General features: G+C 46.9%; 1 protein-coding gene across 7 annotated transcripts in view; it reads left to right on the forward strand.

The window, feature by feature from the left end:
- KCNAB2 (potassium voltage-gated channel subfamily A regulatory beta subunit 2) overlaps positions 1–26,900 on the forward strand; it is a 110,144-nt gene that overhangs the window by 27,436 nt on the left and 55,808 nt on the right. For 4 of the 7 annotated variants that reach the window (XM_082233424.1, XM_082233428.1, XM_082233426.1 and 1 more), the window contains exons 2-3: positions 6,185–6,305; positions 8,919–8,960. In XM_082233424.1, the coding sequence (XP_082089550.1) occupies positions 6,229–6,305; positions 8,919–8,960 (119 nt within the window). In that variant the 5' untranslated portion in view covers positions 6,185–6,228. Of the gene's footprint in view, positions 1–6,184; positions 6,306–8,918; positions 8,961–25,330; positions 25,564–26,900 lie in introns of those variants that run through there. The other 3 variants (XM_082233427.1, XM_082233429.1, XM_082233430.1) reach the window with 2 other exon arrangements.

Raw genomic sequence — 26,900 nt, forward strand, 5'->3', positions numbered from 1 at the left:
ATGAATGCACAATAAAAAAGGAAGCCTGTAAAAGAAAAAGAAATCTTACAATGTTATAAAAACAGTTATTTAGAATGAAACCAGAATGACTCATCCTGTTGAGTTGGAGTTTCAATGTGTGAAGGAGCCTCTGAAAGTGCAGAATTTGGAAGCTGCTGCTCAGTCATCTATTGCATACTCATGTGCCTCCTATAAGCCACTAGCAGAGCCAGGCGGTTTTGCTGCCAGGGGCTGCACCCCAAGTATATGAAACCCAAGACCAACCAAGTTATTTGGACCCCTGAGACAAAGTATAATAATAATCCCGCATTGTAGTCCACACTTACGCCCATATTACAGGTTCAAGGATTCTTCTGAGATAGAGTAGCATAATAGAACCATAGAATTGCAGTGTAGGCTGGAACCTCCCAAGGTTCATGTAGTCCCACCCTCTGCAATGCAAGAATCACAGCTAAAGAATCCCTGACAGATGTCCATCCAACCTCTGTTTAACAGCCTCCAGTGAAGGAGGGTCCATCACCTTTCAAGGGAGTCAGTCAGTCTGTCAGTTTTATTGCACATAGCCAAAGGCTGCCGCAATGTACACAGAACCATTCAAAAATTAAAAGAAAATATACTGGATTAATACAAAAAACTTAAAACATTTATATTATCAAGACATTACCTACTCTAAACAGAGCTATAAAAGTACCTTAATATACAAGTTAAGACATTAAACAATAAAATTTATAAGCTAAAATTATCACATGACCACTGATATATTAAAAAATAATACAATGTGCAATTATATTCGGAGTTTGGTGATAAAGATAGAATATAGCTTGATGTAGATAAGGTCAAATAAATTCTTCTCCTTTACAGTTGGAGTCAGTTCCCCTGTCAAACAACTCTTGCCATCAGAAAGTGCCTCCTAATGTTTAGCCGTAATCTCCTTTTTTTGTAATTTGAATCCGCCGGTTCGGGACGTACCCTCCAGAGCAGTGGAAAGCAATCTTCCTTGTGACAGCCTTTCCGATATTTGAAGGTGGCCATCATATCACCTCTCTGTCTTCTCTTCTCTAGGCTGAACATTCCCAGCTCCCTCAACCATTCCTCACAGGCCTTAGCTTCTAGACCCTTGATCATTCTGGTCACCCTCCTCTGCACACCTTCCAGTTTACAACAGAATCACTGACGATGGCCTTGCAATGTAGTCTGCTGTTCATATTGCAGCTCAAAAGTGGAGCCAAGGCTGCTTTAGATTCTCTCTCTGGCTTGCAGCATTAAATTACCCAGCGCCCCTCAGGTGGGTCAAATCAAGCACTAGGTGACAATGCACAAGCCTCATGCTCTATTGACTTGCGCTTAGACTGGTTACTCTTATATTCAAAAATTTCTTTATAAAAAATGGCACCCATGAAGTTATCCCCAAGTCAGTTCAGTTATACACTGAAGTGCTTGTTTTTTTGTGTGTATGTGGGTGCTTATAATGGCCTAACATCCCAGTTACTTGCAATTCATTTGCATTTCAGAGTCCAGTTTCTGATAAGTCAGTCTCATCATCATTCCTTTCCTTTTCACCTGCTGCCTGGTTAATGATAATGTGTGTGTGTGTGTGTGTGTGTGTATTTGTTTACATGTTGTTGATTGACAGTGGGTTGTTATTATTATACCCTGATCAATTTGCTGTCAGTTCAATTCCTGCTTGGTGGTTGATTTCCGTAAACCGTGTGCCTTTAACCCATATTGTAACATGATACATAGGTGCTATTGGTCTGATACCATTTGTGTCTCCAGTTGATCTTAAAGGGGCATATTAGTAGCTAGGGGCATGGGTGGTGGCCTCCTTGGGGGGGCCATGCTTTCAGAAGATTTAGGAGCACAGTCACCCTCCTAAAGCTGGCAATGGCTCTCCAGGATTTCTGGCAGAGGGAGATCCCAACCCTTCCTGGACATGCCAGGGATTGAGCCTTCTGCATGCAAAGCACCTGCTCTCCCACTGAGCTATGGGCAAGGTTTCAGAGAAGTGCCTTTGTCAGCCATACTTGGAGATGCAGAGGATTGACAAGCCTGCTGGATCAGGCCAAAGGGGGCCCATCTAGTCCAGCATCATCTTCTCACAGTGGCCAACCAGATGGCAAGCAGGATTTGGGCTCAAGAGCACACTCTCCTCCTGAGGTTTCTAGCAACTGGTATTTGTAAGCATTGCTGCCTCTGACCATGGAGGCAGAGCATAGTCATTGTGGTTAGCAGCCATGGATAATAGCCCTCTCCCCCATGAATATGTCTAGCCCTCTTTTACAGCCGTCCAAGTAGGTGGTCATCCCAGCCTCCTGTGGCAGTGAGTTCCACAGTTTAACTCTATGCAATGTGATGAAGTCTTTTCTTTTATCTGTCCTGAACCTTCCAACACTCGGCTTCATTGGAGGTCCACAAGTTTCAATGTTATGAGAGTGGGTGAAAAACTGTCCTTCCTCCAATTTCAACCAAGTGTGGCCACACCATAGATCTGCATAACAGCACTATCTGCCACTGGGCTGCCACATCCTTTTCTCCTGCTTTGCTTTCTGGAACCTCTCATGTCTGTCTCAATCCCAGAAGAAAGCACTTCCTTTTCACAACTGCAGAAAAATTGGGTGGTTAGCTAATTCTCCTGCCTCTGTATTATAGCAGCTGCAAGCTTAGCTGCACGATTTCTTCTTTCGTTTCAAAGACTCTGCTTATTCATGCTAAATATCGGGCTTGTTGGGGAGCTCCGTCCTTTCCATTTCTGCCCCCATCCTCTTCTCCTAACAGTATGTTTGAAAAGTAAAATGTAATGCAATAAAACATCACGCCCAATCCAAATAAATAATCCTTCTGGTGTGAGCCAGGAATCTCACGTCTACCACTGATTCACTGGGTGGGTTTAGAGAAGCCACTATTCTCTTATCCGTTCAACTTCCACGCAAGAATTGAATCATGCTGGCCTACCTTTTGAGGCCGTTGTGAAGCTTGCAGAGATAATGTATGTTAAGTGTTTGGGAGTATTATTATTATAATATTTAAAAAAACTACTTCTAGCGACCCATCATCTCCCCTGGGGACAAAACAGCAAAAGTGGTTTCTCAGGGGCAGGTAACCGAAAAGCATCATTATGTATTTAAATAATATTGTATTTACCGTTTACCAGAAAGTCCCAAGGAGGTTGAAGAATATAAAAACAGAGTTGGAACAGCAGAAGGGGTGATGTCCCTGGAAATACCCAAAAAAAAAAAAAAAGGAAGGCATTCAGCAGTATATACATTAAGTAATTCAAAATAATTGGAGAGGGTGTGTGTCGCCATAGATGCCGTGTATAAATTTGCTTGCAGAAATTCGAAGCTGTGCGTTGCTGCTGCTAAAGATTGGCTTGCAGACCCGTTTTCCGTTTTCTCTGAGCTACATGAGGCAGTGAAGAAGACGCGAGGTTTTTTGTTTTGTTTTGTTTTTGCTTTTGTCCTGTGATCTCACCTTGGCGCAACCCAGGATCCTTGAAGCTGCAGGAGGCAGGAGTCTCTCTCCGCCTGTCACCCAACCCCTTTGCTCAGGGTTCTGCTTTCTGTCCTCGTTTCAGCAATGTCTTATTTTAGAGGCAGAGGCTCCTGGCTGTCTCGGGAGGAGAGAGCAGGGAGAATTCGTGATGAGCGGAGCCTTAGCGGAGAACACAATTCCAACAGGCCAGGAGGGAGGCCCAGTTTTGGAGGGTGGCAAGGTCCAGGGTACATTGGCACTCAACATCCAAATATTCCTGGTTGAAGCCAATGGCCCATCAAGACCAGCAGCCAATGATAGCCCCATCCTCCTCCATAAATTTCCCCAATCCTCTTTTAAAACCATCTAAGTTGGTGCCAATCACTGCAGGAGGGAGTTCCATAGCTGAACTCTATGCTTTATGTCGCCTCTTACTCTTCTTTTCTCTAAACCAGCCTTTCTCAACCTGTGGGTCCCCAGATGTTGTTGAACTACAACTCCCATCACCCCTAGCTAGCAAAGTCAGAGCTCAGGGATGATGGGAGTTGTAGTCCAACAACATCTGGGGACCCAAACAAAAAAGCCCTAAATCAGGCATAGGCAAACCCGGCCCTCCAGATGTTTTGGGACTACAGCTCCCATCACCCCTAGCTAACAGGACCAGTGGTCAGGGATGATGGGAGTTGTAGTCCCAAAGCTGGAGGGCCGAGTTTGCCTATGCCTGCCCTAAATGCTGTAACCTTTCCTTATAGGTGCCTCAATCCATCCCCTCCATCATTTTGGTTGCCCTTTACTGAACCTTTTTCCAACTCTACAATATCCTTATTGGGCCTTTGTGTCAGCTAAAAAGAAAGCCCGCTTAAGTCAGACAAGGTTCAATACCTCCTTCAGCCAGCCACCTCGATGGCGCTCAAGAGCAGTTAAGGGACCAGCAGCTCCCTCTTGTGGCCATCTACGGTGGTGATATGGCAGGTGAAGCACTCGAGTCCAGCCACCAGATTTCCTGATTTGATATTCCTGGCACCTTAAATCTGTTACAATCCTTAAATGGTTTTCTGCTTTAATTCTTTTCCCTGACATGCCTCCACCCACCCACACAACCACCCACCTCTTTCATGCTTTTCATACTGCTGCTTGCCTGGTTAATTTATTCTCAATTGCTGCACTGTTTTTAGCAATAACGGGGAATTGAGTTACGTGGTGGGTTTTTGAAGGTTCTTTTTAAATGGAAACATTTGTACAGAATGAGGGCTTGCAAAATCTGAATGAAAAAGAGAACACAGAAAGAGATGCGTCAACTGCTGATTGCTAAATCAGCATTGGTGTATGCACAACCAGGAATGAAAAATAAAATAAAACAAAAACAAGCAAGGTCGTCTTTTAAGTGAAGCTGGATCTTGTAGAATATCTGTTTCCTGAACTGAGAATTACGGTATTATTTTTTTAAGTGACAAACAGCCTTTCAATGTCGCTAGTCCTCCTCATGACCTACACAGATGGTTCTGGCACAACTTCCCCACTTCGTCCGCTGGGCTAAATTAACCATAAAGTTAAGTAATTAGCAGCCGAAATCTCCTGCTGAACGAACCTGCCTACCCCTTTGCACTTTTCTGCAAGTCAATCTGGCTGTTACGCAGATGGAGGCATTAGAATTATGAAAAAATCTTGCTTCAGACTGCCAGAAGAGTGTATGCAAGCAATGACTTTTGTGCCATTCTTCCATATAAACCAAAAAAACCTTGCATGTAGAAGCCTAGCACTTCTGGGAGAAAGGTGTGGTGTTACTCTTTCCTTGAGGGCACTGGCTTTTGATATGCAGGGAGTTTATTTGTTTGTTTTTGTCCTGAACCACAGGATACCTGACGGCTGGTCTCACTGGTGTGCATGGTTCCACAACAGATGCTAGCATGTAGTCTGGAAAGCTAACAGCTCTAAAGTCCAGTGAGACCAGGTTCCTACCCCTGCAGCTAATCCAAGGGCCAGGGCGCATGGAGATTAGTCCCACACAAGCACAGTCCTGAAGAGCTCCCTGGATCATCCAAACCATGGTCCAATCAACATGGGAAGTTGAACAGACACAGCAGCTCAGCTCTGCTTCCTTTGTGTACTTTGCCTGCTGATGGCAGCATCTGGGCTTGACGAGGCAGGTGACCCTCACCTGTCCTGAGCCTACTGGAGCTGAGGAATCACACCCTTCCTCCCAGAGCTAGCAGGCCCCACCTGGCCAGCTAGGGAGCTGGGCTGGGTGCCCTTGCCTGCCTCAGCCTCCTGGAGCACCCCTCCTGCTGCTCCCTATGCCTCAGAGCCTTCTGTGTTTGGGGAGAAAGGAGCTCCTCTGGCTCAGGTGATGGGTCCTGCTGCTCTGGTCCCTGTGCACTGACTCCCCTCTCCATCTTCCATCACCCCATGAGTACTTCCTACACCAACCTCTCCTTCGTCCCCAGCTTGTCAAAGTCACTGCTACATTCCTCACTGGGATCCTCTTCCTCCTCCCCGCTTCCCTGCCTGTTCAATACAATTTTATGCAGTGGATCTTAGGGTGAAAGTGAGACCTGTTTTGTGTGTGGCACCCATCTTCATGAGGAGGACAACAGCCTGGAAGCAAGGGGAAGATAATGGCAATCCTTGGCCTCTGTTGTGTAAGCTGATGGGCTGGTATACGCATTGCCTAACTCTGTTCTTCCTCTCTCTTTCTCTTCCCTGCTTCCTTTAGCGGGTGTTGAAAAAACTTGAACTGGAACCGGGAGGCTGGGCTCCATGTATCCGGAATCCACCACGGACTCTCCGGCTAGATTCTCGAACAGGCAGACGGGCTCCCCAGGCATGATCTACAGGTGAGCTTCAGACACGTTTTCCTACTTTCCAGGGCTAGATAAAGGCAATGGGGAAGCCACAGTTTTGTAGGATAGGGCATGGTACTGAATGCAGATTCTATCAGTTTTCTGATGGTTTCCACTTCGTTTTTTTGTGGGGGGGTGTGTCAAGTTTCTAGCCCATATTAACAGTGTGTCATTGCTGTTTTCTGAAATCTCAGAAGTCGCAGGGGAGGCTGAGTAAGGTCTTTGATGCTTTGGGGAAAAAGGGCCCCTTTCCGCCTCTCCATGAGGAAAGTTTGAATTCCTCAGGTGCATCGTTTTATATTTTGTGGAACGAATGTGACCCTGCTGTAGATTGTAACCCCAGTGCTAAGTACTCCAATGCAAAAGTCAATACTAGCTTCTTCCTTTAACTCATAAACTAGGCACATTATGAGTGTCACTATATGTTTCCCTGCAAGTTCAGAAAGATGATCAAAACTACCTCTGGGTCTAAAAATACAATACCTAGAGCGTTTTTCTTCTTCTTTTAAATAACCTTAAGAACTTTAATCCAAAATGTTGTCTTCCCAGAACAAGGACACCATATATGTAGAAAAATGTCCAGTGGTTCTTAATGTTATTCCATTGATTTCTGATCTTCTCCACATCAAAGTTAGCAACCCAGGTCTAATCCTGACAGTCATTTGCCCCTGAATGTGATTTAAGGGGCAGCCCACCAGCTTTCTCTTTCATCATAGCTGGATATTGGATAATGCCTCTGCCAAATGTTGACACGAATCACAGACTATTGTTCCACAAGACCCTTCATTTCGAACAAAATTGCTCCAGTAAATGTGCACGTTGAACCGAATCATCTTGGATGGCATGCAAACTTTTGAGTAACATAGGGCCGTAGGTCAGTGAGAATGTTGAGACCTTGCAAACCATGATTTGCAAACTCATTATTTGCAAAACAAACCAGACTTGGAAATGTATTGTTAGAAGTTTGGAGGTGGGGGCAGTGTGGATGATACCTATGGATCCCTTCCAAAGCTGTGATCCTGTTACTGTGCCATTGGAATCTACAAGAGGAAGCTGGTGACCCAGTCAGATCGGTTCCTTTGTTAAGGTAATAGCCTTGGTTGGCCGGTTAAGTACTTCCATTTACATGTCCAAAGAGACAAACAGGTGGGCCTTTTTCCACATCACCTGGCTGGATGTCCCATCATCCTAGGATGGGGAACAAGAGACCAAGGTGGGAGGGAGGCGATTGGCTGATGCTGGACACAGAGGCATGTCTTCTTCTGTGGTGGCGTCAAAGCTGTGGCTTGAGGCTTCCCTGAAAACCGAACGGGGAAGCAGGGTTCCCCTAAGGAAGCTCTTGTATCTCAGTTGCCCTGTTTTTGACTCTACTTCTTTCTGCACTCACCACCTGAGATTGCCGGTGGAGGGAGTGGTCATTATTGACAGAGCTTCTTCAGGAAGCTGTTTACTGCCTGAAATGTTGACAGGGGTTTCTGAATACTTCTGGCAGAAGTGAAAGGTGGTGCTAAAGGGATTCCCCTGCATTGTGTAATCTTTTGTAGACTTTGGGATCTAGTCCCCACCCCCACCCCTCCTTTGTTCAATTCCACTCCACATAAGAGGACCAAGTGTGTGTTGCGGGCAATGCAACATACCAGGATGTGCATCCTTAAAGCTCCTTTGTGGGCATCCTCTCTGTGCTCCAAGGATCATACCATCTGAAGTCTGATGGCAGAGAACAGAAGAGAGGGGAAGGATCATAGAGTTGGAAGGGACGCCCATCTAGTCAACCCACTGTGCCATGCAGCAAAGAATCCCTGACAGATGGCCATCCAACCTGTGCTTAAAAACCTCCAACAGTGGAGAGTCCCCCACCTTCTGTAGTCATCTGTTCCACTGTAGAGCAGTTCTTGCCAGCAGAAACTTCTTCCTAAAGCAGTGATGGCTAAACTTGGCCCTCCAGCTGTTTTTGGACTACAACACCCATCATCGCTAGCTAACAGGACCAGTGGTCAGGGATGATGGGAGTTGTAGTCCCAAAACAGCTGGAGGGCCAAGTTTGGCCATCACTGTCCTAAAGTGAGAAGCAAACGACTAGGGGTGAATGCAAGCAGGTGTGCTGATAAGATTTACACCTGTGCTGAATTTTTCCTGCACCAAAGTTTGCCCACTTCTCACTTTTTGCTGGCTGTTTGTTTGGACAAGAGTTCCTAGTGCTCCTATGTCAAAAACCTGGGAGTTGGGTGTGAAAACCCCTCTCTTTGGTTTGCTGTGCAACTTGTGCCAACTGCCCTTCCTACACAGGTCCCTTCTCCCTGTCCTCCGTGCAGTTAGGTCCAGGACCCTGTGCAGGTGAGCAGCAAACACGCGCTGGAATGACGATCTCTGCAAACGTAAAGATTTGCAGTCAAATTTACAGGGAAGTGCAAACCTCTTCCACTTGGTGGCGCCGTTGTAACAAAGAAGTAGACCGGCAGGACCCTAACAGAGAGAGGAAGTAAATAAGCAACGAATCTTTGACTGTGATCCCAGAGTGGTCTACTTTGTGTTTGTGTGCGCGCATTGGTTTCTTTTTACTGTGACTTGTGGATCTTTTCTTCTTTCTCTCCCTTCTGCTTTCGGAAGTGCTCGCTACGGGAGTCCCAAAAGACAGCTCCAATTTTACAGGTAATGGCATCAGCGTTTCTTTTCTCAATGCACCTGAGCCTGGGTGTCTGTGGACAGGTAGCTGTTGGTTCATTGTGGTTAACTTCACATCTCTCCCTCCACCGCCCATAGTCACTCTTCCACCTGCTGTGTCGGAGGCAGAAATGCAACAGGTGTATCTTTCATCACCACATCTCCATTTTCTTTACGGAGGGGAAGGGGGAATAATGGTCCTCTTTGAATGCCTGCTACCACCCAGTTGTGAAATGCTCAGGTAAATGATGTTGCAAACTTATTTTTTACAGTATTTTGAGGGGTGTACCAAAATATTCCCAAAATACCTGCTTGTATGGCGTAATCATCTTGGAGGGCCTCTTTTGATGCTGTGTCTGCTCATCCTTCAGAGGCAAACTGGCTCCCTCTCTGGTTTATATGCCTGATGGTCTCTTCACTTCAATGTGGATCTGATTATCGGGTTGTTCTTGTCTATATTTTTATTATGTATGTTATGTTTTATCTTGTGAACTGCCCTGAGACCTGCGGGGTATAGGGCAGTATACAAATTCAATAAGTAAATAAAGTAATAAGTAAATAAATAAATTTGTACCAGTGCCAAGGAGTGGTGGTGGTGGTGGTTGGGGTCTTCGTTTCCCCGGGAAAATGCTCGACCAATCAAGTTGGCAGCCATTCTTAAGGAAAACCTGCTTTCAAAAGTGGCAGCTATTTAGATATGTAAATAGTGTATTGTCTGCTTAGAATGTGCCCAGGTCCTTGAAGTAGGATGGCCGGAATCACCCTTTTCACCCAAATGAAGAAAACGTTAGGTGCCAGTTTGCAAACAAATACAGGGCGACCACACAGCCCTCCTGAACCCTGGCTCATAGTTTTGCTTCCTCCAGACAAACCACAAGCTAGTAAGCAAAGTTTGCCCTATGGTTTGCAGCTCAGGTCTGGCTGAGAGAGCTGAAACCACGAGCCCAGATTTGGACAATGTGCTAAGCCAAACCACAACTTAACTCAGTGTAACACAGGAGCAAAAACATTCTGCAGGGAGAAAGGTGGCTGCAATCTCCTCTCTGGGAGCCTGACAATTTGCTTGTCCACTGCAATGCCATGGTTTAGCTTACCTGAGTGAGGACAAAGTGTACTGCAAATTTCAAGGGGAAATTGAATCTGCACGTGTAAAGGACTTTGTCTTCTCTGCTGCTGTAGGATGGGGTGACTCCCGTCCAGCACTTTAGGTGTGTTTTAAGCCCATAAAGTATGCTTTAAACTGATTATTGATGGATTGGTTTGTTTCAGTTGGCTCGAAGGCCATGTTGCATGATGTGAAATGCGCTTTTACATTTATTGTCCATTTAAAAAATATTTTTAAAATGGAAATAGCTGCCGCATGGGGCCTTTGGACAGGATCGGAACTGATGGGCAGGGGAATCTAAGCCTGATAAACCCTCTTCTCCTGGAGCTACTATTTGCATTGGGAGAAACTGAGCATGTTGAATGCAACAAGATATTTAATGCCGACTCTACATTGACCCTTGAGTGTCTCCAACTTGGTGTTAACTTAGATGAATGCCAACTGATATTGCATGATGCTGAGTCAAATGGCCTGTCAAATGATCAGGTTTCTACTTGTCCGGTATCTTAGAAAAGCTTTCTTTCCTGCTGTTTCCTGGCACTTACACTTTTCCTCCTTGTTTCGTATTTTAAAATAATCTTATTTAGTATAGTGTCCTTGTGCCTGAGACTTTTCGGAACAACCCCAAACAGGAGTGCAAAGGTCCCTGCATCAAGGATGCTACAGTTTAAATATCAGCAGTGACAGGAAGGAGATGGGGAGGCGGGACTTCGCAGTTGACTGTGAGCAAATGCAACATGCTTAGTTATTATATGCACCAACTGTTCCCAAAGTGGGCTGCAAAGTCCCCCCGGGGGGGATTACCTGAGGAGCACTAAGAGGGAAAGGGGCAGCCAAGGGGGTGCTGGGATGTAAATGTCTATCAGACTTTGAAAAGCTGGTATCGCTGGATCAAGTTTATCGGTTCCGGTGAATTAATTAAACTAAATAGTTTCTTTTTTTAAAAAAAATTAACAATTTCAACATGCAAACTATCAAAACATATCATATTCATTATTCCCCCCCCTTTTTTTCCATCCCCACTTCAAACCCTCGCTCCCCTCCCCAGAGACTTCCCTCAGCTCCTCTCTCTGATTTCTCAGCAACTGGATTTTGAAGAGATGTGCAATGAATTGTTACCGCTTTGAATTTAACTGTGGTGTTATCTTGCTTAGCGGGTTGTGCAAACAACTATTTTGAATAATGCTTTTTTATAGAATAGGGTAGAGGGTGCTGGGACGCGGGTGGCGCTGTGGTCTAAACCATTGAGCCTCTTGGCCTTGCCGATCAGAAGGTCGGTGGTTCGAATCCCTGCGACGGGGTGAGCTCCCATTGCTCTGTCCCAGCTCCTGCCAACCTAGCAGTTCAAAAGCATGCCAGTGCAAGTAGATAAATAGGTACTGCTGCAGCAGGAAAGTAATCGTGATTGCACCAGAAGCGGCTTAGTCCTGCTGGCCACATGACCTGGAAAGTTGCCTGTGGACAAACGCCGGCTCCCTCGGCCTGAAAGCGAGATGAGCGCCGCAACCCCATAGTCGCCTTTGACTGGACTTAACCATCCAGGGGTCCTTTACCTTTACCTATGGAACAAAGTGGGCAGTGGCCTTGATAGGTTTTGGAATTGCTAATATACATCATCCATGTGCATTGTTTTTAATAGAGTAACATAAGCACAAGAAGCGCGGGGGGGGGAGGGTGTTTCCCTGCCCCATGGCGATTACAGTCTCATATGACAGCAGCACAGAAACACAGGGGAAGGAATGTTAGCAGATGCATTTTGCACACCATCGGGCTTTGCTTCAGGTTGGGTGTGAACCCCTTGATCCTGTCAAGGATTAAGGACTTTACCCAGAGATGGGGACCCTGCCAGCACGGCCGAGGGTCAGGACTGCTGGGAGTTGTAGTGCAACAACCCAGTTCCCTATCCCTGCTTGGGTGGAAACAGTGGATGTTTGAAGGAAGAATTATGGTTGCCATGTTGGTGTTCTTGGGGGGTGCTGGAAGAACAAGGAGACTTGGGTTACTTTGGGGCTACATAGACATTAGAGCATCATCCTCCCCTTGCTGCATTTCAAGCTGCATCCTACATTGCTGTACAGACTATAGAGGGAGCAACCCAATGACCTTCACCTGCTTTGTTTCCCTGCACCAAATTTCTTAAGTCGCCGAAGCTATCGACTGAGCATGTGCAATGGCCTCCCAAAACTGTACACACCTCAGCATAAGTGCAGCTTCTGTTTTTGGATAGGGGAAAGCTGGCTTGTGGGATAGCACATCCAGCAGGAGCATTCATCAAGGAGCCACAGGATACTTCTGGGCTGTAGCTAGAGTCATACATACTCAGCTTCAAATGCCAGCAGCAGAAGCGTGGCAAAGCAGGAGTAAGTCATAATGTGTATACACAGCGTTAAGAGCGGAGGAGGCTGTGGGTAAGCTGAGAGTCATAGAGAGGTGTGGACATTGAAAGCATCCTACATCAGGCTGTGGCTCCGCCTAGTCCAGTATTGTTGCCTGCCCGCTGACCCTTTTCCAGGATTCGAACTCGGGGCCTTCCGTATAAGAGCATCTAAAGAGCCTGCTGTACCAAGGCAATTGAATAGCCCATCTGGTCCAGCATCCTGTTCTCACAGTGGCCAACCAGATGCCCCAAGCAGGACCTGAGCAACTCTCCCACCTTGTTCTCTGCCAATAACTGGTATTCAGAAGCATCACTACCTCCGACAGTGGAGGCAAGGCAGAGCCATCATGTCTAGTAGCCATCGATGGCCTTCTCCTCCATGAATTTGTCAAATCCTCATTTAAACCCATCCAAGTGGGTGGACATCATGGCCTGCTGTGGGAGGGAGTTCCACGGTTTAGTTCTGCTCTCTGCGAATCACAGAATCATAGAGTTGGAAGAGACCACAAGGGCTATCGAGTCCAACCCCCTGCCAAGCAGGAAACACCATCAGAGCACTCCTGACACATGGTTGTCAAGCCTCTGCTTAAAGACCTCCAAAGAAGGAGACTCCACCACACTCCTTGGCAGCAAATTCCACTGTCGAACAGCTCTTACTGTCAGGAAGTTCTTCCTAATGTTTAGGTGGAATCTTCTTTCTTGTAGTTTGAATCCATTGCTCCGTGTCCGCTTCTCTGGAGCAGCAGAAAACAACCTTTCTCCCTCCTCTATATGACATCCTTTTATATATTTGAGCATGGCTATCATATCACCCCTTAACCTCCTCTTCTCCAGGCTAGGCTAAACATGCCCAGCTCCCTTAGCCGTTCCTCATAAAGCATCGTTTCCAGGCCTTTGACCATTTTGGTTGCCCTCCTCTGGACACGTTCCAGTTTGTCAGTGTCCTTCTTGAATTGTGGCGCCCAGAACTGGACACAGTACTCCAGGTGAGGTCTGACCAGAGCAGAATACAGTGGCACTATTACTTCCCTTGATCTAGATGCTATACTCCTATTGATGCAGCCCAGAATTGCATTGGCTTTTTTAGCTGCTGCGTCACCGAAGAAGGGATTTATTTGATCTGTCTTCTAACATCCAGCATCATTGGATGTCCACAAGTTCTGGTGTGATGAGAGAGGGAGAAAAACTTTCCCCTACCCACTTCCTCCGTGTCATGCATCATTTTATAAACTTAAGAACTGCACGCATGTAACGTGTCCTTGCTGGCTGTGTCCCTCTGGAACCTCGAAACAATTTTTGCATCAGGTGAGATCCTTTGTGCATCCCGGCCAGGGCCAGCAGACAGCGCTCCAAGCTCTCAGGCAGAGCAAGGGTCTGTTTGCATCATCTCCCACCTTTCAAGAGAGTTGCCGGTGGTTGTTGCTTTAAGTGAGGCAGCAGCATTTGGGGGGCCTTGAGATAATTGGATATCCGGAGTCCTCGCCGCCAGCAACCACCCAACGCAACAGCCCGCGCGGCTTCTCTGGCAAGGGAGGGCGCAATGTGCGTCGGTGCTGATGTGTTGGCAAAATCCAGACCAATTAGCTTTTCCCCAGAGCGAGTCTGGGAGGCCGTCCAGTCCCTGTTAATCGGGGAAAATGCATTAAGAGAGGGATAAAAGGCGAAACAGCCTCGTTCTGGGCTTCGAGAGTAGAGCAGCCACTTAGCCTCGGAAATCTCTGCATTAACGGGATCGCTGCTCGGGAATGTGCCACTGGCTGACCTAACGGAGTCTGGCTACCAGGGGTCTCTGCACATGAAGCCCCGCCGCCCCCGCCCCACTCCTCTCCCCGGTGCTGAAAACCCTCCCACTCACAGGAATGCCACTTAGTGTTTTGTTTGGGGAGGGGGAATCGTGAATTGCTCAACTGGAAAAGTATCTTAAGAGGTGGACACCAAACAGCATAAAACAATGATCACTAATGCACAGCTAAGATCAGCAAATATTTAAAAAGCAAATATGCATGTTATTTGCCTAGCAGAAAAATTTCTCTCTCTCTCTCTCTCTCTCTGCTTCTTAAAACAATTGTCTTAATTGCATTCAATATCGTTCCTTTCCTTCCTGATTTCTCTGCGGACCTTTGAGCTGTTTGTGGTGCTAGTTCTGCCCAGGCTCTCAAGTAGAATCGAGGATGCCCTCTGTACATGGCCTGGCACCTTTTGCAACCAGCAGATTTATTTATTTATCGGTGCACTTTTAGTGGGGATGGCAGGCACTTCATCTCAGGGCCATGGACTCGAGCCCCACATGGTGTGAAAGATTCCTGCATTGCAGGGGGTTGAGCTAGATGACCATTGTGGTCCCCTCTATGATTGAACCTGCAACATTCTGCATGCAAAGCAAGGGCTCTACCGTCTGAGCTATGGCGCTCCCCTTAAGAACACAGAGTGTTGCTTTATAATGAGAAATACAACAAGGAAGGACATTGCTCTTTTTTAAAAAAAGGGGGGGGGAGGACAAAAATGGGCGATGCTCTCATTCCTGCAGAACCCACCACCTTTGCCATTCCCATGCCAGAGCTCATTAAAGCCAGAGAAATGGAAGCCTCTGGGGTTTTCTGTTTGAGGGAGGGGGCATTTTTGATGAATTGGAGGCCGGGTTTCAGCAGAATGCTGGTCTACCACCCCAGAGAGCCTCTGCCAGTCGGTGTAGATGGACCAATAGCCTGGCTTCATGTGAGACATCTTCCTGCTTCACTTAAATCAGTGACCTAGTACTTGCATTGTGTGCAGAAGGTTCAATCCTGGCATCTCCAGGTAGTGCCTCTCACCCTATAAATGAGTTACTGCAATGAATATATGGCAGCAGTTTTTGTAGGGGGTGTATGTTACAGGGCTAGGATTTTTTTAGTGGGAGGTGGAAAATCTTCTCATGGGAGAGCTTGTCCATTGCTCCTCCAAAATAGCTCCTTACTTCTTCCCAGGAGAACATACCAAGCTTTTATATGATAAAGGAACAGGCTTGCCATTGGGTTTGTAAACCATCTTCTTGACCCCTGGTGATGCCCCTATCTTCTATGACCCCTTGGTCACACCACAGTGTGACATTCAAAATAGGTTTCTAAGATAGGAGGTAAATACCGCCCATCGTTATCAACTGTCACTTGACGACGCATAGCTTAACACAGGGGTCAGCAGCCTTTTTCAGCTGTGGGCCGGTCCACCATCTCTCAGACCTTGTGGGAGGCCGGACTATATTTTGAATAAAAATAATGAATGAATTCCTATGCCCCACAAATAACCCAGAGATGCATTTTAAATAAAAGGACACATTCTACTCATGTAAAAACACGCTGATTCCCAGACTGTCCGTGGACCGGATTTAGAAGACGATTGGGCCGCATCCAGCCCACAGGCCTTAGGTTGCCTACCCCGGCTTAACATTTCAACCTAGGCCATAAATTTGGGTGTGTGGGGGATGAGCCAGGGTGTGACTTAATCCCAAGATCTGTACCCAAGGGACCATCTCTCTCTGCCAAAAAGGAAAGAATTGCGGTGCATTTTCGGGGCAATCGGAATACTTTCCAGAAGTCCTGGTTGCCAGCAGGCTTCCGCAGTGACTCCAGGTGGAGTCTGGCCAAGGCGGAAGAGAGAGGGTCCTATTACTTTAATCTGGACAGTATGCTTCCATTGATGCAGCCTAGAATTGCATACGCTTCACCACACTGTTGACCCATGTTAGCCTTGTGGTCTCCCAAGACCCCTGAATCCTTTTCACGTGTCAAGCCAGGTATCCCCCATCCTATATTTGTGCAATATCCCTGTCTCAAGTGGAAAACCTTGCATTTGCCCCTGCTGAAATCCATTTTGTGCATTTTCTGCTTAGGGAATTTGCCGCTCCCCTGCAACAAGAAGGTTGAGTTTGACTAGGGCCAAAGTTTGCTTGCTGCTGCTTCTTTTAGCCAAGGTGACTTTCGCTCCATACTGTGGTTTGCCAAGGAAAAGGGATCCATCCCATCCTTGGCAAAGCTGCTCCTGACTTCTGGCTCTACCAGGAGCAGGGAGAGAGACTTCTGGCCCATCCCAAGCCATCCATCAACCCGTCTCTCTGCCTCCATCGCCGCTGTGACAGCATCCGAGGCCTGGAAGGCACCTTCTCTCTGCACCTGACAGGTTTGCACCGAGAAGAAGTGAGTGATGGACGCCAGTCCTCATCAATCGGCTGCTTTCCCCAAATGCTTTTAGAACGAGAGGATCCTGAATAATTTAGCTCCCGTTTGGTAAAGGGGAGGTGGGGCGGGGTGGGAGAGAGATCCTTAATAGGCCTTAATGGATCTGCTGCTAAACATCTTTGACTCTGGAGGGACCTGCCTCAGTCCAGGATTGCTCTTGACGGCTGGCGTCGACACTCCCCTAATGAAAGCCACGCCTGTGCGCTCGTTAAGAGCCCTCCGTGCAAAACCTAACGAGCTAGAACTTTTATTTAATGAGCAGGATTCCGAGAAACCGGGTGAGTTTGGGCGGACACCGGAGCGATCGGGACCAGAGCGAGGGCTAGGCTTGTTGGAGATTTCACTGTTTCGCAGGAGAGAGGCTAGGAATCCTGGGGTCTGGATGGCGAGGAAGCCTTTGTTGGTGGGGAAAAGGGTGGCTGCTTCTTCCTTTAGGGCTTTGACCACCCAGCATCCATCCAGAGAGAGACGGTTCCCCCAGGCGATTCTCCATCTTTCTCCGCTTGCCATCAGGGCATCTTCTCCAGGAAGTTTTGCGGTTATTTAAATTTCGGGGATAGGGATGCAAAACTTGGATGTTGGGTTTGTTTTTGTTTTTTTGATAAGGATGAGATGCTTGGAAGTTGAGGGCAGATGAGAGATTTCAGCGATGGTTGGATTTTTATTTTATTTTATTTTTTGCATTTAAGGTGAGACAGGTTCTAGCAAGGGCAGAGAGCCGTGGTGAACTCCAACCGACCTCCATTGTAGATGGGATGGTTCCGTTCGCCTTTCCCAGCCTGAAGGTTAAAACACGGAAATAAAGTCCTGAGTTCAATGGGATTTGCTTGTTAGCAAGTGTGCGCAGGATTGAACCTTTACAGAATCAGGCGGCTGTTGTTGTTTCAGGGCAGCGGTGAGTTTTGATTTTAGAAAAGGAAGAAAGCAACCACCAGATACTGGTTTCAAATCCCTGAAATGGCTGAGGCTGCAGGAATTCACTCCTAATTCCTTCCTGTATTTTTTTTTTTTTAAGTATTCTATGTGGTCCAAGGATGTCTCTGTGTGAAAATGGTACGTTATTTTCAGATCTGAGGTTGATTTCACTTGAATTTTCTGTTTGTGCATTTATGTGGCTGTGCGTCATTTTCCTTCCCTTTCTGCATATTATTTTAATTTAATTAATAAACCCTGCTATGCCGCACACTTACCATTCCTGAAGGATTGCCCAAAATGCCCATAAACCTTTGACCGCATATGCAAGATTGGTTGCATACCTAGGAGTTGATGTCCTTGAGAAGAATGAGCATAAGGGAATGGCCAGAGTATTAGGAAAAAGCAGGGTCCTTGAACCTTGCCTGGAGTTGAATCTTATTGGGTGTCCCCTGGAAGCTTAGGGTCTCAACTTAATTTAGCTTTGAAGGTTGCTATGAGGATAATTTTACCACTTTGAGCTTCTTGAAGGAAGGGCTTCCATTGCACTCCCAAATCTCCCTTACAGACTCTTAGAATTGTAGAGTTGAAAGTAACCTCAGGTGTCATCTATTCCAATCCCCCTGCAATGCAAGAGCCACAGCTAAAGATTCATCCAACTTCTGTTTAAAAACGTCCAAGGAAGGAGAATCCACCACTTTCTGCGGAAGTCCATTCCACTGCCAAATGGCTCTTTCCATCACTGAATTCTTCCTAAAGATTAGTCGGAATCTCCTTTCCTGTAATTTGAATCCATTGGTTCGGGTCCTAAGAAATAGGATTTTCCCATCTTTGTAACAACCCTTTAGATATTTGACGATGGCTGTTGCATCACTCCCTAGTCTTCTCCAGGCTAAACATACCCAACTCCGTCAACCGTTCCTCAGAAGGCTTGGTTTCCAGAACATGGTCGCCCTTCTCAGCACACCTTCCACATCTGTGATGCCCAAAACAGATAGTCTAGATTAGTCAGTCTAAACATGCACCAACTAGCACATCTTGCTGCATGCCCACTACACAGGCTCTATACCAGGGGTGGGTAACATTTTCCCTGCTAATGACCACATTCTCTTGGAAATATTCTATAGCAGGCCATATATAAGCAGTGGGTAGGGCCAGCTTTCCTCTCATTCTTCCATTCCCTTTTCTTTCTCTTTCTGATACTCACTTTCCCTGCTCCCCTCTCTCTCCAGAGGTCTAGAGCTGATTGCTTGCAAAGCACTTTTGAAATTAGGGTAAGGGCTGCATGCAACTCTAAGGCTGCAGAATACCAGCCCTTGACCGATATGCACTTTGATCCTCCCAGATGCTTGTGTGTAAATGACCAAGGGGGCAGGCAGAGACCCCACTTGAAATACTGTGTCCAATTCTGGACACCACGTCTAAGGAGGATATAGGCAGGCTGTAATTTGTGCAGGCTGGGGTGATAAGAGAGCCACCTTAAAATATCTAAACAGCTGGCACATAGAAGATGGAGCAAGCTTGTTTTCTTGTGGGTGGAACCCAAACCAATGGATTCAAATGACAAGAAAGGAGATTCCAACTAGACCATAGGAAGAATTTTCTGCATGGAAAAGTCCTTTCTTTTATCTGTCTGGAATCCTCCCACATTAAGCTTCAATGATCAAAAGGATTTTAGCTAATCAATTTATCAGCTAATTGTTGCAGTCTAGAGCTGCTTTCCCAGCTGGGGGCTGATTTATTCATTCCATTTATATTCCCACCTTTTCCCCTCCAAGGAGCTCAAGGTGGCACACACAGTTCTCCCCCTGCTTACAAGAACCCTGTGAGGTAGGTGAGACTGAGGGGCAGTGATTGGCCCAAGGTCTCCCAGTGAGATTCATGTCCAAGCAAGTCCTGGTCTGTAACTCTTACGTGCTGTAACACATTGACTCTCTGATTTGCCCTGATGGAGCCGCTGGCAACACCCGCTGCGCTTATCCAGGAGCAAGCCCCTTTGCACCTAGTGAGATTTACTTCCCTGTAAACATGCCCCCGGGATGCGGGTGGCGCTGTGGGTTAAACCACAGAGCCTAGGACTTGCCGATCAGAAGGTTGGTGGTTTGAATCCCCGCAATGGGGTGAGCTCCCATTGCTCAGTCCCTGCTCCTGCCAACCTAGCAGTTCAAAAGCACATCAAAGTGCAAGTAGATAAATAGGTACCACTCTGGCAGGAAGGTAAACGGCATTTCCATGCACTGCTCTGGTTCGCCAGAAGCGGCATAGTCATGCTGGCTACATGACCCAGAAGCTGTACACCGGCTCCCTCAGCCAATAAAGCGAGATGAGCGCTGCAACCCCAGAGTCGGTCTCGACTGGACCTAATGATCAGGATTCCCTTTACCTTTACCTTTACCTTTTTAAACATGCCCCCAGCTTTCATTTCAGTGCCTCAGCTACCATAGCTTTGAGGGATGCTGGCTTAGAGCATCGGTGAAGAACACCTGTGGTTGATAGACACCAACTCCTTCATCCCTGACAATTGGCCATCATGCTGGCCGATGGGAGCTGGAGCCCAAGAACCGCTGGAGGGCCACAGATAGAAGAAAAGAATTGTAGAGTTGGAACATCCCCCAAAGGTCATCCAATCCAACCCCCTGAATTGCAGGAACATGACCCCCATCCCACCCCTGTCTTGGAAGCTGTTTTGATCAGCAAGCCAGACTGTGAGCCAAAAACAGGTCCAACATTTCTATGTCCTGAGCCGCTGAGGTGGGGGCACCTTACTTGCAATATCTCCAGCCCTCCCCAGATTGCATTACAGAGGAACTGTGGATTGAGCAACGTCTTGCTATGCACTCCCCTTGGGACCAAAGAGTCAGACTATAGAAAGAAAGCGGGTTCCCTTGCTGATATCAACGATCCCTTTAAAAGCTGCAGTCTCAGCTACTCTAACAGCCTCGAGTACTGCCTTTATCGTCCTAAACTCGAGGATTTCAGTGCAATTGATTGGAAACGAAATTTCGCGGGGATCCTTCATTGCTCTTGAAGCCTAATGGGTATTGATCAAGCCCAGATGGGGGCCAGGGATGCCCATTGGCGGGTCTTTCCCAGGTTCAGTGTGACAAAATTTGCACAGCGGCCTCTGGTGCAGCGAAGGGGCTTTGTTATCTCTGAACAAAGGAATGGGGAAGGAAATGGACAGAAAGGGACATTTCCTTCCAGTCATTTGTCCCTTCTCTCTCCCTCTCTCTCTCTCACACACACAGTGTCCACATGCAATGGACTTAACCTCCTACAGTTAAAAATCACCTTAATAATAATTGGAATCAAAATATTATTCAAACTTATAATAATGTGAATGACCGTGGATCTAAGATGATGATTAAATGAATTTCAGTAACAGAAAATAAAGAGCTGAAAGAACAAAGAAAATGAGGAGGAAAAAAGTGCAGAAAATAAAATAAGAAAAAATGGTATGGTATAGTATAATACGACAAATATAATCAGTTACATTTCCATACATCAATATATAGATATATAACTAATTGTTGTTGTTGTTGTTTAGTCGTGTCCAACTCTTTGTGACCCCATGGACCAGAGCACACCAGGCACTCCTGTCTTCCACTAATATTATAATATAATATTTTATATAATAATAATTAATATTATTGTCCAGATGCACTGTCTAATTGACAGTGGATCTAAGTTGCAGGAACCAAGGATGTTGTCTTATACTGAGTCAGATCATTTGGTCCATTTAGTTCAGTACAGTGATCAGCCCCAACTCTCTCTTTTTTTGCCCAGTTCTCTTTTAAAGCCATCCAAGTCAATGGCCACCCCTGCCTCCTTTGGGAGCAAGTTCTGTAGTTTGTGCTTCATGAAGAAGGATTTCTTTTATCTGTCCTGAATCTCCTGACCTTCAGCTACATTGGCTGTCCACAGATTCCTTTGTTATGAGAGAGGAAGGAAATCTTTCCTCTGTTCACTTTCTCCATGCCATGCATTCTTTCATAAACTCCTACCATGCTGTCTCTTATTCGTGTTTTCTCCATAGTTCAGAACGCTGCATCCTTTCATCACAGGGGAGTCATTCCATCCCCTCCTTAATCATTTTGGCTGGCCTTTTCTGAACAGAGCCCCCTTCTCTGTCTCATCTCTCCTCCCTCCATCCTTAAAAAGCTTTCTCATGCTGAGCCAGACAAATACTCCACCTCGCTTGTTATTGTCAACACCAGTGTTTCCCAAACTCGGGTCTCCATCTGTTTTTAAACTACAATTCCCATCATCCCTGACTACCCGTCCTGCTAGCTAGGGATGATGGGAGTTGTAGTCCAAAACAGCTGGAGACCCAAATTTGGGAAACACTGGACACGTGACTGGCTGCAAAGGCTCTTCAGAGTTTTAGGCAGGGTAATCTTTTCCTACCTGGAGATGCCATTGGAGATTGAACCTAGAACTTTGTGCATGCAAAGCAGTTGCTCTACCAGGGAGCTAGATTTCAGGGAACAATTTAGTTGAACCGTGGTCCTATCGGCTTCTAAAAGCAGTAGCTGTGGTGGTAAAGAGCTCAAGTCTACTATAATCTGAGCACCACAAGTTCATGACAGAGGTTACCACACAAACCACCACATGTGTGGTCACGCTCTTTCCCCATCTCCTTGCTTGGAGAAATGCCAAATTTCTGGTGTTTCTGGTGCCCTCACCCACCATTGGTGGTCTGGGGCAGCCAGCAAGACATCTTAGGCAGATGCAGACAGTGAAGAGTAAAGCCCTATGCACTGATGTCTGTTGAGGGCAGATGTTTCCTGGATCAGCACCAACTGAAGGTCTGAGCCGCCTGGCAGGATCCGCTGCAGCTGAAAAGCTTGGCTTGGGTGGAGGAATGCAGCACCAAGGTTGGTGCAGAGCGATTATGAGATCTTCTTTCTTGAAAATGTAGCCTGCTCAGTTGAGAAATAAAACATTCATTTACAGTAGGGTTGAGGAACCAGTAGCCCTCCAGGTGTTGCTGGGGCTGGGAAGTGGAGCCCATTAACAACTGAAAAACCACAGGATCCCCATACATGACCTATGAAACCTGCAAGAAGCAAGCACCTGCAGGGCAGGCAGGATGAAGCAGCTGAGATCCCATGGATGCTTCCTCTAAGAAGCAAAGAAGGTCCCCTCTGTTTCATCTCAAGCACCTGGTGCTCGGAAGTAGGCGGTCTCTGGCTGTGAAGGTTCATCCCTTGGGAGTGAAGATGGACCATGGTCCCTCAAGCACTGGGTGAAGCTTGGCTATTTAAGATGCTCCGATAAGTTTTAAGCTGGAGTCTGGATTCAGGCTCTGTCATGAAGATAAGAAGAGCCCCGCCAAGTCAAGCAAGTGGCCCATCTAATAGTATTCGGAATGCCATCGCACCATAGATTTCTATAACGGCATTATGATAGTGGTGCTTTTATTTTCAGTTCCTCTCCTAAGAAATTTCTCTAGCATGGGATTTGCCCTTTTCCCACTGGGTCAACGTCTTCATTGAGCTATCTGCTATGACCCCAAGGTCTCATTCCTGATCCATCACTGCCCTTTCAGCCCCCTGAGCATGTTTGTGAAATTAAGACCTTTTTTTTTTGCCCTAACATGCCCTCCCTGGTTGGATGGAGATCTGTTGTATATTAATAAGGTTTGGAGGTTTTCAGGTCTGCGTTTTAATCATTCATGCACAGTAACTGTCTAAATCATTCATATTTTGTGTTGATGCCATCTACCCATTTCACCCTGAGATCTGTTCCTCATCTTCTTCTTTTTTCCATTCCATAGTAGATAGTGCCAAGCTATTTAGAATCTTTCCGAGGCTCTTTGTGTTTTGTTTTGTTTTTCCTGTGCTTCCTTCTCCCTTCTTCCCCTTTTTATTTTTTCCTCCTGCTCTGTCTCCTTGACTTTTGGCTACAACCCTTTCTCATCCATCCCCCAAAATGGGTCTCTGCTTGCTAAGAACACAGTGGCGGTTCCTGTGCGACTCTGATGTGGTGCTGGATGAAGGCAGCAGGCTCAGTGTGTCCTTTAAAAACCCTCTTCTGGTTTCATGGAAGGATGCATTGTCGGTGTGTTGAACCTGTTGACGATAGAACTGGAAATCTTTGGGTCTGAACAACTTCTGTTGGTCAAAGAGTATGCAAGCTTGCCTTGATTTCCCAGTGTATCTCCAGCAAGCATGGTTGGTGGTCAGAAATGATGGGTGATCAGCAACTTTTCAGCCATGGGAAATGCATTGGCTTGTACACATTACCCTGGAGAGTAGGGGCTGGCATGGAAGCAGTGCTGGATTTATGTATAAGCTATAGCTTAGGGCTCCACTCTCTTGGAGGCCCAAAAAAAAATTAAAGGAAAAAAACTGGTTGTACATTTCCAAAATATAAGATAAAAAACAAATAAAATAAAACCTACATACAGCAACAGTGTTTTGTGTTGTGTAGGCTCCTATGATGTAAGTAATGGGCCCCGCCTGCTAGCCTGCTCCCTAAAATATCACTGGTTTGCTCATTTCTATATATAGGGTGCCACATTCTGCATGTACAAATGGCTCTAGATACCTATTAGCTCCATCAATTGGCATATATTCAACACAAAAAACAGCGACAATTTGTTGTTGACAAAGGACAGCTGGCCATATAAAGGGCCCAATTACCTTCAGTAGCTTAGGGCCTCATCAAACCTAAATCCGGCCCTGCATGGGAGGGCACGTCCAAATTTTGAAAATCAAGGCCCGGCAGTAGTAGTTGCCAACTCTTCAACCTCCCCTGGCTCTTCTGCCTTTAACAGCTGCTGTTTCTGCAGGCAGTAGCAGGTGACCATATTTGACCTCCCTGTAATTATTAAAGTGAAAAGCAGGCCAGTGTTTCATGATAGTTTTTCTGGTCAGGCTGGCAATGCTGATGACTATTCCTCCATTGCCAGTGAGGAGTCAGAACCCTTTGGCTAAGATGTGCAGAAAAGGCAGTTCCCCACATTCTTTGTCATGCTTCAGAGTGACCAACGGACAGATCTTGGGGACAATGTCCTGTGTAGGAAGCTGCCTTAAGCAGAGTGAGACCAATTGGTCCATCTAGCTCAGTGTTGTCTACACTGACTCTCAGCTGCTCTCCAGAATTTAAGTCAGGAGTCTCTCCTAGATTTAGATGGAGATGCCAGAGACTGAACTGCAATCTACAAGGGGCACCAGTTTGTGTAGAGAGCATCACTTCGCACAAAAGAAAATGCAGGAGTAGGGGAGACAGAAATCACCCTTTGTCCTGCCTTTGCACCCAGCATCTGAGTCTTTGGGTTGTCCATTGCTGGACATGTACTGTCAAATGATAGCTTAGGGCAGCCTTCCCCAACCTCCAGATGTTGGACTCCAACTCCCATCACTCCCATCATTCCTTGCGGCGAGCATCACCAGGGATAGCAAGAGCTGTTCTCCTACAACATCTGGAGTGCCACAGATGTTCCCTACCACACCTGCAGCAAACCTCCAGCAGCCCTGCTGCATTTAACTCCATTCCTATTTGTACGGGGCCCGGAGTTGATTCCTATTCCTTCCCACCCGGTAATGAACCCAGTTTGGTTCTGAAGCATGCGTACTCTGTGGCCAACAGAGCAGGCTGGCTTAGTCAAAGCAATGTGAATTGGAGGTCAGCTAGGGGAGACTATTGCAGTGTTGGTGGCAGGTTGATTTGGCCCCTTTGGCTAGGAAGCGAGTTTGGTTCACCTGAGCACGATTCCCTTTAACGCCTGGGAAATTCACAGATCCCCCCGTCAGGCAGCATCATGCTGTCCATGACGTACAGCGGGAGCCTCCGGAGCGTGGCCAGTAGGTGCCATTCGGAGTGGGGGCTGCACCAGATCCAGCAGACGGACACGGTGGAACTGCAGAGGCTCAGGGATGTCCGGGTGGCAGCCCAGGCCAGGATCAGGGAGGAGTTCCTGCGGATGCACGGGCTGTCCCTGGACGAGTGCACAGCGCAAACGACCGGCATGAAGTATAGGTAAGCAAAAGCAACTTTCTCGAGGGAGACAGCATGCCAAGGGTGGGGAACTTTTTCTTGCAGGCCTAGAGCCTCACTCACAACTTCGCAAGCTTCTAGGGGCCACGTGCAATGAAATAGTAGTACAGGATCTGTTCTGGAGCCCTGTTTGCATCCTGAAGCGAACGCAACCTGCGTCTGCACATGCATGGGTCGCAATTCGTGCATGCGGAGTGCAACCCAAAAAGGCTTAACCTGAAGCGACTTCAACCCAAGGTATGACTGTAGTAATAATAATATTTCTATCCATCCTTTCTTCCAAGCTGTGATTCAAGGCAGTTTCCAACATTTAAAAGCAAAGTAGTTAAAAACAACAATTAAAATACATGATTTAGAGCCAGCAATCAAAGTACAGTGATACCTTGGTACTCGAACAGCTTGGCTTCCGAACAAATCGACTCCCAAATGCAGCAAATCTGGAAGTAAGTGTTCCAGCTTGCGAACGTTTTTCGGAAGCCGAACGTCAAACAGACTCCTAGAACTGTACAGTTGGAAAGGACCACAAGGGTCATCTAGTCCAACCCTCTGCAACGCAGGAATATTTCACCCAATGTGGGGTTCGAACCCGCAGCCGTGAGATGAAGAGACTCATGCTTTACTGACTGAGCTATCCCAGCTGGAACAGATTAAGTTTGAGAACCAAGGTTCCCTGACAGCAGCCTAGTGATCAGCCATGCCTGCTCCTAAGTTTCCAAAAGCCTCTCTGAAAAGGAAGGTCTTAGCCGACCAGTGGAAGGATAATGGAGAGGGAGCCAGTCGCACCTCTCTTGGGAGGGAGTTCCACAAACTGGGTGTTCAGCCACAGAAAAGGCACTTTCCCTCTCTTCTGTCAATACCAGCCATGTCTCTGATGTCGATGGGACCGAGAGAAGGTGCACCCCATAGGCTCTCGGCACCCAAGGAGGCTTGTGTAGGGAGCTATAATCTTCCAGGTAGCCCTGGTAGCCTGGTCCCAAGCCATATATGTAACCATAAGTGAGTGGGAAAGGGCAGGAAAAGAAAACACTGGAGGGCTGGGCATGAAGGAGAGAACACCAGTTAGTGCAAAGGAAGAGTGCAGGGGAGAAGCTAAGGGATTATTTGACCTGGGCTGGAGCAGAGCACTGGTGGAGGAAGAGGGCGAGGGGAGTGCCCCCTCCAGGTGCCATGCCAGGTAGGGTATCATCGCAGCCCCCCTCCCGATGCACACCATGCACTACCTGGATGCACATTGCGCGCACCCCTGTGCCATGCGCCATGCACCATGCCCCTGCAGGCAGCACGTCACGCCCCTGGAACACACGCCATGCCCCCAGGAT

The sequence above is a fragment of the Podarcis vaucheri genome (assembly GCF_965113315.1).
Source record: "Podarcis vaucheri genome assembly, chromosome: 7".
In the NCBI taxonomy this organism is placed as follows: Eukaryota; Metazoa; Chordata; class Lepidosauria; order Squamata; family Lacertidae; genus Podarcis; species Podarcis vaucheri.